Raw genomic sequence first — 11940 nt, 5'->3', positions numbered from 1 at the left:
GTCAGTTTGGTTTTCTACTCGGTCATTTGTCTCTCCCGGCACTTCTTTGTCCTGTTCCAGAACCCTCTCGACATGTGAAGCACATACAGACACATTTTAATTCAGTTGTTTCTCACCTGCCTCTTGATATACAGAGTCCCACAGTGTACAAAAAAGAAAAAAATATGCATATATATTTATACACACAAAGCTTCCTGATATAATAATAACAGATATAATCATAGATTATTGTATTACTTTTTATTTTTCATTCCATCCTTAGTTAACTACTTTACAATATTGTGTATTAATGCCTTTTAGGTCTTCGGTAAAGCATTTTGCATCGTTTTGCTAACTTTAAGTATATAAACCACTCATTTTTTTTCCACTTTAATTCATCAATACTTCACTTTACGTAAAGATGTTTGCAGGTTAAGTACATTTTCTTCTTAATACCTTCATGTTAACCTGTAATATGCTATGTGTGATACTTTTTCAGTGTTAAATCTTTTAAGGGAAATTATCTCTGACTTGCATCTTCTTTTACAATCTCATTCTTTGTTTCTTGTCATTTCTTTCCATATGCAGGTGAACAAACAAAGAAACACCCAGAACACAAATCTCATCCAGTTTTAGTTTAATTCCTTTTTAGAAAAAAGAAAAAAAAAACCTCTTCACTTCAGTACATACACATTGCACAAGGCTGGGAGCCTTATTTATTTATTCATTTTCTTTTTAACCCTTTCTTTTTTTTTTCAAACCAGAGTTAAAAGCAGCAGCAGCTGAACTGACGCCAACAACCAGCACTGGGCTTCCCAAAACTTTGCCAGATCACAGAGGAGCCGAGGCGGCCGACCGGCACCGAAATCCAGCAGACAGAAAACATGTGAGCGACTTGGAGGACACGTCTGATCCAACGAACTCCTCTCCGTCGGCGTTCAGAGTTACGTGTGACGTATTTAGCGTGGTTACTTTTGAATTAAAGTTAAATGGAGCTGAATGGAGTCGCGAAAATGACATTAAAGTGGTAATAAATGTATAATATATATATATATTTATATATATCCAATGGGAGATTTTAACACATTATGCCAGAAACTTTAGACAATCACAGAAAGACATCTAAAAAAAATGCATCTAATCCTAATGAGAAACATCCCAATCATATACCACATGTAGGTTAAAACCTAGAAATATCTGCTAGTCAGCTCCTATAAACTTGTCGGTAAAGATCGGGGGAGGGAAGCGGTTCGTCTTCTGTCTGCGTTGGGATTGAACACCAGTTGCCGAGTCATGCTTGGGAAACCTGGCCCTGAACAGTTAAAACCACTTTTTCAACAGACAGATTGCTGGTGTAGAATATATCATATTATTATTAATATTATTAATATTATTATTATTTACAAAAATCTCTGTACAATCAAATACACAAGGGAGGAAAAGGTCTGTCCTGCCAGTCAAGCATTCCAGAAGATAGTTTCAAAGGCTGGACGTGTTTCACGCAACAGGTTGTTTGACCAAAAGAACACCACGTCACAGTGACTTCAACGCCGCAGGAGGTTTGACAGCAGCTCTCACTCGAAGGACTCGGTTTTTAAAAAATTCATCCAACAAGATGCAACCGAGACGAGCGTCTGCCACGATGGGAAAAAAGCTTCCTCATCGACTCCTGGTGCATATCTGGGTCTGAAACATCCTGTTACGAGCAGCATCCGCCTCGAATAGTGTCAACGTCTACATGAGCAGGACAGAAGCTTCAGGAGGAGAAACTCTCTCCATCAAGATTCAAACAGGATTTCTCAGAAGGAGGGGGGGAAAAAAAAAAGCAGTTGTGGTACCGAAGAGATGAGCGACGGGGCAAAGAGGTCGACGGGTGAGTTACTGCATAGCTGGTTGGTTAGAGTTCACTCGGGATGACATAACATTTGCCGTTCGGTTTCTAAGCTGCTTACAGTACCGAAAAAAACACATGGTGATGTGAGTACAGGTGGTCCCAGTGGGAAGTGAACCCCCAAACACAGCTGCAACCAAAAAACACTTGGTTAAAGAGAAAAACGCTGCTTAAACGCTAACTTACTGAATTCCTGCTTTGCATTTCAGCAAATCTGATACTGCTCTGAACGATGGGTTCTTACTGGAAACGTAGAAAACACGTTTGCACAACTGTCGTCTAAAACACTGGAGTCGCAGCAGCATGTTAGTACAACAGCTAGGTCCAGAAATACAAAGCGTCTGAGCTCATTTCATTTCATTTACAGCCTGTAACACTGCTGTAAACACTTATAGGTTACTGTGAATGATCTGGAAACACATACAGGTACAGCTCGACGTGAACTCAGAGATCATCAGCCGAACCGTGAACAACGTTGTAAGAAGATAAAACCGCCGGCGTCCGTACATACATGATAAAAAACGCTCTGCAGGACAGCGATGATAAGAAACTTGCATCACATCTGTGTGAGAACATGTGGGCAGCCTCACAGGGGTCTACATTTCAGGGGGGGGAACAGTCACACTGGTTCTGTTGTGCCAACTGAAAACAATAAAAAGTACTCTTTCATATCACACAGGAACAACACATGAACTCACATTGCTGATTGTTACTGGCCACAAAAATAACATCGAGATAAAAGTAAAAATGACATAGCTTTTAAAAACCATCTGTGATATCCAAAGAGCGGTGGAGCCGTCCAGAAACCTCCGACTAGCTCCCGAAACCGCTGCATTACTGCTGGACGTTAGTGTTTCTGCACTAAGATGCACTTGGGACCGTGAGACTGTAAATGTGAATCTTCAACAAACAAACAAAAACACAAAAGACAGGAAGCAGTAGAGTAAAAACCCGTCACAAAAACACAGAGGTGAAGCTGAGCAGGAAGGGCACGGACACGGTGTAAGCAGGCCGACACGCTGACAAGGCAACTGATGGGGGGGTGTGTGAGAGTCAAAGGAAGGTGGAGGTGGCACAAGAACGACCGACGGCGGCCGGGTGGTAGAGCCCAGTGGCACCTGACGGGTTGAGGTCACTGTTGTCGTCCAAACATGAGTTGGAACAAGGCAAATGAAATACAGAAAAATGAAAAAAGAAGCAAGACAGCGTGTGTCACAGTAGGATTGAAAACGTGTTTCAGAGGAGACGATCGCAAAACACTCGAATCGATTTACTCCTAACGCTTGCATAAGTGATGGTAGTCGGATTATTTAGGCCAACAGGTAGCTAATAAACTAACATGAACCACAGACGGTCCATTTAAATGTGGCTGATGAGCTAAAAACGTGTTTTCAGTTTCACAGGAAAAACCTTTCAAATGTTGAATAAGTTTGTGTGGCTCGTAACACGCAAGTAGCCAGTAAGTGTCCTACACGTGTGCTTTAACAAATTAACTTAGAAAACAGAACGGCGTAGCAGCAAACATGATATCAATCAGGGTTAAAGTGTGTTCAATGATGACTCAGGAGTTCTAACAACATACGAGCCGTTTAGACTTTTAGCCTCGTAGTTATCGGAGCTTCAAGGAAACCTCCAGTTCTGAGCGAGGTGTTGGTGGTGAGGAAAACCAACCAAACAGTCACAGGTAGTGTCATCCTGAAGAGCACAGTTCCTCTGCTGGAGAGCGAAGGCATGAAGATGGACGAGGCAGCTGGACGGTGGAGGCTGCACCGTCCGGCTGCTCACAAAGAGATGAAAGGCCAGAAAGGTCCAGGCTGGGAGGGGAGGGGACTGAGCAGAGGGAGGCTGCACTATGATGCTGCAGGAAGAAATACACTCACGGTCCATGTTGCTCCAAACCTGCTACAGTCTGATAATAACTTAGCGGTTGATAATGAAACCTCTGTTGCTGTGCATAGTAAAATTTTCCTACATCTTCCACATCAGTGCAGACGAGGTGAGATTCTTTTTCACCGAATTCTATAAGATCCAAAGCAGCACATCCAAATCTGGTAAAAACACAACGCTAGGATCTCTTCTAGCGGATGGCTTCCCTGATTAACGTGTTCAGTGCAAATTTAAAGTGGGGTTTGTGCCACACCTCGGTTTACGTCAGTGTGGTTCACGCTGACCAGTTCTGCAAATGAGCCTTAATCTGAAGGTCAGTCAGCGTTGACCAGGGCAGAGAGTGTCTGTGATGGGGGGACGCTGGACAACGACTAGAGTACATCTTCCTGTAAGGACGGGATGTGGGAGGATAAAAATGATATCTGCATTATCAGAGCGATAGAAGCACAGCAGTTGAAGTGATTCTGCTGCAAGCAAGTGAGCATTGAGTGTGTTTTATAAACAGTACGAGGTTACTATGGGGCAGAGGTGATCTTGGTCCTCATCGTCTCCTCATCGACGTCACCAGCTGAGGACTCACGATGAGCAAACCTCAGCTCAGCTCCAACGTCTCATTACATCACACCTCAACATCCAAACAAGGCAGCAGGGTAAGAAAACAGCGCTCCAAGCGTCCTCGTCTGACAGACAGGGAAGGAGATATCGGATAATATTTCACAAGCAGCTGAGCCAGACTGGGTCCTGAACACGAGCTGTGGTTGCTGCACTCGACACAAATCAGCGATCTAATCTGTTGGAAGACAACGTCTTGGTCCCGTGGTCTAATGCTAAGCTCAGCGGGTTGGGTGTACATGCATGGCAATACGGTGCCGATAGGGTTGCTTACAGGTAGGCAGACGGAGGAGAGACAAACAAACAAACAAACAAACAAACAAACAAAAAAGCAAAGGCCATGTGCAGTGGAGCAAAAAGAAAGAATGAAAGAGCGTTTTTCTGCTTCCCATCTGAGCCGATGGAGGCAGGTATGAATCTCGACAGGATTTTGGCTTCAGTGCACTCCTCAGGACGCCGCAGCATGGCGGGCAACTTTTTGTGCAACAAACAGGCAACCGCAACCCTCCACTGATGCTTCTGTGGGATTTCCTCGAGCCGCTGGTGGTGCAAATGACTCACTTAAGAGCTTTTCTGTGCAGAAATCCCATCAGTAAGAAGCGGCTGCTGCACAAAGAGTCGCCCGGCACGCCGCGGCCCTCAGGACGTCATGCTACAGTAGCTATCACACAAACACACAGTAACAAAAACAAATACACAAACATACTTTGCGTCTCTGTGCTTCCTGACACAGGCTGATCACAGGAATCAACACACCTGATTACAGGAAACTATAAATTAAAGATTACAATATTAAAACCTCTATGATAGGGGGGACTCTGGGGGATGTAGGACGTGGATGTTAGAGGTTATCGTTATTTACACGTGTTTAATTATTAAAATGGCTTTTCTCAGTTCCTGCCTCTCTCTCTCTCTTAGTGTTCCTTTAGCGGCCTCTGTGAATGGGACCTTTCAGCAGCGTCAAAAAAGTCGATGACGTCACAGCGTCGGGAGTCGATGACATCACGGCGTTTCGGGTGACGTCGTCGTGTCGAGAGTTGATGATGTCGCGACGGGGTTCCCCCCGTTCACGGGTCCTCGGTCGTCTTGAGCAGCTCCATCAGCGCTCCCACGGCCCCGAAATACCCCTGGAGCACAAAGACGAACACGTGAAGGCACTTTTCACAAACACAGGATGGGTTTGAGTGAAGCAGGATCGTGTTTATGATGGAGACAGACAGTCTGAAGGAAAAGTACTGTTGCTTTTTAAAAAAATGTCTTGAGATTCCCCTCAGGATGAAGTGGACAAACGGGATTATATCTGGTCTCCTTTGGTTAATTTTTCATTAATTGATTTTCTGTCTGACTTGAACCTTCAGTGTGTTTGTCGCGTGCTCACCTCGTGTTCCAGGAAGAGGGCTCTGAGCTGTCCTTTCGACCAGAAGTCCATGGCGTAGGCTAGCAGCTTAGTGGACACTGTGTTGATACGAAGGAAGTTCCCGACGAACACCACGCGCTCGATTTTCTGATGTGAAGAAAGACGCACAAAAATGTAGAGAAATCAAACATCAATGCATCTGATAACGAAATCGAATCCTTATTTAAAGAGCCCATGCTTTGCTTGTGGGTTTTTAGTTTATCTTTATTGTCCTATAGAACTTTTTTATGCATGTAAACGATCTGCAAACTTAAAAGCCCGACGTTCTCTCCCGTTATTATCCCACCTGCCCGACACCTCGTTTGAAGGTTCCCTCCATTACTTATCTACATCTCCCATTACTTCTGCTTCTGGTAGGACGATGTTTGTCTGCAGATTCTCATAGCTTTGAGGTTGCAGTACTTAATGGACATAATTTTATTTGTGTTGGGCCAGCTGACCAATCAGAGCAGACAGTTGGGCCTTAAAGAGACAGAAGCAGCGTTTCAGACAGAGTGAGGAGAGTTGATGTAGAGCACGAGATGAAAAGATATTTTTGCAGAGCTCCCAAAATAAAATCAGAAACCTGCAAATGTGCAAAAACATGAAGTCTTTAATATGTGAAAATGACCGAGGACTGAATAATGAACTGATCCCACTGGGGGCTTTACTACATGTCCTTCTCTAACCTCTTACTAATAGATGAAGGCAATAATCCAATAAAGGCATTAAATGGTTCAGATACAATAAAAATATAAGGAAAAATAAAAGCAAAAAACAAATATGAAGGCCTTAAAATGGTTTTAGATTTCATTCAGACTGATTTGACCAAACGCTGCTGCTCTTTACTCTTTCTGTAAACAGTGGAATGACAACGTGACCTTCATTAAACTTTCTAGGAATTTTTTTAATCACATCTTGTGAGTAAACAGTCACAAAATAAACAAGGCTTAAGGTTACAAGAGCGACCTTGTTTCATGAAACACATCAGGGGGCAAAAACATAACATCCAACCAAACCACATGGTGGCGCTGCAGAGCTGATAAACATCCATCCATCTATCATTTCTACACCTTAATCCTCACTAGGGTCATGGGGGGCTGGAGCCTATCCCAGGGTGAAGGCAGGTTCACCTGGACAGGTAACCAGTCTATCACAGGGCTACACTTAGAGACAGACAACCAAGCACACTCACATTCACACCTACGGACAATTTAGAATCACCAATTAACCTCAACATGTTTCCGGAGAACCCGGAGAGAACCCACGCTGCACGGGGAGAACATGGAGACTCCACGCAGAAAGATCCCGGGTGTCTTCACCGGGATGCGCACCCGTGACCTTCTAGCTGCGAGACGACGATGCTAACCACCGCTCCACCTTGCGTTTTGCACGTTTTGCAACATCTTGCACTGCTATCAAAACTAGATCTGATAAATTAGCAAACAACCTAATGTTTATTAGATCTAGTACACCAAAAGTCAAAAAGCTTGAAGTAAAGACAGAAGCGACCTTCATGCTGTTAACTGCATCGTGCACGTTTGTCATTTTGACCCAGTGTTTGTGGGTGTTGAGGCTCATCCAGTAAACTAATCTAACCTTTAAAGGAGAAGCTCTCTTGAAGTCAGAAGCCCTACTTCGCTGCAGCTCTGTGTGCGGTGATAGCCCTGTACAATGCTGCTTGATCGCCATGCCACAAGGCAACACTGTAAAGAAGCTCACAGCACGCAGAAGGACTCCAGAAAATGTGACTGTGGCCCCAAGACGCTTTATATCCAGCTTCACCGTTTCATTTTCTGTTAAACTGGCTTGTTTATTTTATTACATGGTGCCAATTAGCCTCCATAATCCTAAAATTGCTCCCCGGCTCAACATCAGCAGTGTGTTAGAGTATAATTTGGGTATTTGTGTAATTTAAAACATTAAAAAAACAACACACAAAAAAGAAATTAATTAAAAGAAGATTTCTAGTTTCTTAAAACAGCTCACACAGGACATGTCATCCTGTGATTAACCAGTGATACAAACCCTGAAAACACAGACTCAGAGTGTGTCTTTGTGTTATTAAGTGTTGTGTTGTTAAGTCATCCTGAGTGGCTGCTAGGTGAGGAGTGTGTGTGTGGATTAGCGACATGCCGACAAGCTAAACCCGGTTATTGTGTTTTTAGGCGTTTCAACACCAGCTAATGGTTCACGGCTTTAATCGCTTGCGTTACGTAACTTATACGAGCCTGTTGGTAGGACGGGAGTGATAGCGAGCAGGATTGTGTGTGTTCGTACCTCGTTGACGGCGCACATGCGAGCTATGGATCCTATGTTGTTAGTGATGGTGACCAGCGTGGCCCTGGCCAGGTCTTCTTTGCTGATGCTGTCTCTCTTCTCTTTGCTCATCATGTGACCAAAACTGTAAAACACAAAACACAGCATGTAAACAAACAAACAAAACGTGTCCTACTGGGTCCTATTCAGGTCTGATGGACTTTAAAACAAACACAAACAGAGCGTGATGCTCTATAAATGTCATCATAGCCTTCAGAAGAAAAGGTAAACAAGAGCTGGTTGACATCCAGTAACACCACAACAAGAAACTCTGATTAGAATCGCTGCAATAAAATCTTTACTTTATGGATCAACCTTTGAACCCAGAGCTGCAGGTTTACTGTATACATGCGGAAACCAGATTAGCATGTGTGTGGGCAAGCTGGTGTTTGTGTTATCTAACACCTACTATTAACAGTCAGCTGTTAGCTCATTCACCGGTCGCTGTCGACTCGTTTTGGACAATTCATGTCCTCGCTGTTGTGTTGTTCTGCAGTTTAATGAATTATGTGGACGAATGAAGCAAAACTTAAACAAGTTACAAGCTGATTTTATCCACTTTGCATAATTGGTTTAATAATTTGGATAAATTACTCGATTAGCCCTGTGTCTTCTGTTTATGAGTCCAGATCCATCTCGGTCAGGGGTGTCCAATCCTGGTCCTCGAGGGCCACAGTCCTGCATGTTTTAGATGTTTCCCTCTTCCAACACACCTGATTCAGCTCATCATCAAGCTCTGCAGAAGCCTGATAACGATCCTGATCATTTGAATCAGGTGTGTTGGAAGAGGGACACATCTAAAACATGCAGGACTGTGGCCCTCCAGGACCAGGATTGGACACCCCTGATCTAGATTCATCTGTTTAACCTTTCTTTAAGGCTGTACCCAAACCACCAAACATGCACCTGTTTATTGCTTTTCCCCTCCTAATATGTGCACTGCAAAAAAGGCTAGCCCGAATATAAGATATAAACACAAAATTTGAGAAGAAACTGACTTAAAACCAGTGACATTATCTGTCCACGAAGCAAGTACATTTTACTTGATAATAAATCTTGAAATAAATTTATTTTTTAATGCTCAATTTAAGATTGTACTGTAAAAAATCAAGGACTAAAAATGAGTAAATAACTTTTAAAACGAGCCAAATTATCTATCGTGTCTAAAAAATAAGATTTTAAATCTTGGCAAGTCCCAGATTATTTGCAGTGTGTCATCCATCATTATAAGAAAAAACGCATTAATCACATCCGCTAAACAGTGAGCAAAATCTAAATCCCAGAACATCTCCTGTGACATTTACATGAATAACAACCTGTTTCAGTGTCTTTGATTATTATATAAAATGCAAAAACATCAGATTTCCGCTGTCAGAGAAGTAAAAAAGATGCATGTTTAGTGACACAATCTTGTTTCTCCTGATTCCACGAGCAAAGATTTAAACGTGTATTTTCCTAGAAGACAGTTAGCTGTGATAATAACTGTCTAAATATGTTTTCTGTGGGAATCAGAAGCTAATTTTAAGGCTGAGAGAGACTGTTATGAGTAGGATAACATCGCTAAATACAAAACACAGCTAATGAGAGCTGATGAGTGTTTAACGGTTTAAGCGCTGATGATTCTGAATGTGTTGTTAAAACCAACAGAGAAGCTTCAGGATCCTGTTGTGACGCAACTGGATTATTACTATTCATACATTAATGATGAGTCAGATGATTTTAAGAAGGTGTGATATGTGAGGAGGTTCATCTCTGCAGGAGTCCAGAGGGACGAGTTCAGCTCACCTGGTCCTGCTCTGTTATATAAGCTGCTGACTGTACGTAGGTTAAGTCCCATATAAGTTCTGTATAATAAAGCTATTTTTAGTGACAACCCTTGCTTTGTGCAGCCTTGAGCCGGGTTGTGACAAATTGAGGAGGGTTGTATTGTTGAAAAAAGCACAGACAGACTCCATCAATAAGAAGATTTGTGTTGCATTGCTTCACCAAAGATCTTAGTGGTTCACAAAGAGTTCACACCTTCCCGCCTTACTCCTCAGCATATTCACAACCTTTCTATTCATGGCCATCGATGCGTTTAGCGCTCAGAGGATCAGGTGTTGTTGGCGTCCTCACACTCACCTCGATGCGACGGCGGAGCCCTGCAGGCCGAAGCGCTCGTAGTCTCCTCCGTAGATGTCCTTCACCAGCTTGTCCACGTTGGTAGAGTCGCCCTTGCTGGCCATTTCCAACGCCTCCTCGAACGTCTCGCAGCCAGTGAGCAGGCAGCAGAGGCCCAGGAATGTGCCGCCTCCCAGGCTGAAAGCAGCAGAGAAATGGAGTAAACGAAATGCAGGCAGACGAGGAGAAAGCCGTGAGAACGAGCAGGTGGCGTGAGGACAACTGATGGAGATCTACTTCTGTTCTCAAGACTCATTCAAGAGTCTGAGGAATTCTGTTCGTGCAGCTCTCGTCTGTCCTTTAACCTCTAAGTCGGCAGCGATTCCTCCAAGTTATCGGCTTTATAAACAGTGTAAATGTCACGCTTGTTGGCCTCAGCGGGAAACCACGATGTAAACAGACCAGAAAATAAACATGTGGTCTGTGGACAGATAAACAGAAGCAGGATTACTATAACAACGACGCCACTCACAAGCACAACGGTTAGTTTGCTCATTTTTACCTCCAATCCAATTAAATAAAGACTTTATTTAGAGCACGAACAGACTGGTATAGTAGTAGCAGCCACGTAGGAGCTAAAATAGGATGAATACAATTACATTTAAATATTAAAAATGGAATATAAAGAGAGAGGAATAAAGTAAAATATCATATTAACGGATCAGAGATGCAAAGTTAAGCAAAATAAGGAACTTATTTGTATGATCATTCCTTGTCCAGGAGCAGAAATAAAAGCCTTCCAGACGCACATATTTTCTGGTTTATTAGCCTAACCATCACTGGTAAGCACCTCTCTCTTACTCTAAACCTTATTTTAGTCTAAACCCTCAAACAACCCTCGAAAACCAGAAAAAATGTTCCTTCATAGGCGACCCCCTCAGGAGGTTGTAGGTGCCTTCCAAAGAGGGTTTAGCTTCCTCCAGAGGAAACTAACCAACACTAAAATGATAAATATTAGAAGTAAATGCAGATAAATAGACTTTTTTTTAACTAAATGTGCAGAAATAAGCAGTAAATGCACAGATTTTGTGTATAATCATCCTGCAAATATAGATTCTGAGCAAAGAAAAACTCTGAATGTCTCAAACTGGTCCTTGCAAAGGTAGATGTAAAAGTTAATGAGAACAAAACAACATAGTGATACGTTGGTTTAACAGGTGCTTTTAAACGTAACCTGCAGATTAAAGGTTCAATAAAATCATTTCTCACACATCAACAGCCTCTCGTCCACGTGGGAGGGACCCGATTGTGTGTTTTGTTCTCTATCTAATCACATCTCCTGTTACGTAAGAACCAAAAGGTACACAAGGTGATCACAGATACCACTGCTGGAATTCAAACGGCTGCATATCTGACGGATCTAACTGAAGCAATAAAAGGCGTTTCTCCACCTTCACCTTTCGCACATATTCGGTGCCGCAACACATTCGTCGAAGGCTTCGGGTGAACTTCAAACGCCTCGAATCTTTGAACTGTTTTCGACTCATTTGGGCCAAACTGACAAGATACGTGTGTGGAAATCCATCCTGCTTCACCTCCACCTCACTGGGACCAGATTCCCAACACTGAATGTGATTAAATTCACTTAAATTCAGATCATACAAACAGCAGAATGCAAACTAGTGTGGCTACGTTTGAATACGATTTGTTTAGAGGCTTGTTCTGTTTAATCAGCGATTTAGAAAAACTGGAGGTT

General features: G+C 42.8%; 1 protein-coding gene across 2 annotated transcripts in view; it reads right to left on the bottom strand.

The window, feature by feature from the left end:
* Positions 1-599: 599 nt before the first annotated feature.
* pank1a (pantothenate kinase 1a) overlaps positions 600-11940 on the bottom strand; it is a 28730-nt gene continuing 17389 nt past the window's right edge. For both annotated transcript variants that reach the window (XM_008292012.1, XM_008292013.1), the window contains exons 5-8: positions 10206-10382; positions 8046-8169; positions 5748-5873; positions 600-5496 (exon numbers count right to left, since the gene is read on the bottom strand). In XM_008292012.1, coding sequence (XP_008290234.1) covers positions 5437-5496; positions 5748-5873; positions 8046-8169; positions 10206-10382 — 487 coding nt within the window. In that variant the 3' untranslated portion in view covers positions 600-5436. The remainder of the gene's footprint in view (positions 5497-5747; positions 5874-8045; positions 8170-10205; positions 10383-11940) is intronic.

This window comes from Stegastes partitus, unplaced genomic scaffold, assembly GCF_000690725.1.
Source record: "Stegastes partitus isolate 25-593 unplaced genomic scaffold, Stegastes_partitus-1.0.2 Scaffold778, whole genome shotgun sequence".
NCBI lineage: Eukaryota > Metazoa > Chordata > Actinopteri > Pomacentridae > Stegastes > Stegastes partitus.
This window is presented reverse-complemented; position numbering and strand designations above follow the sequence as displayed.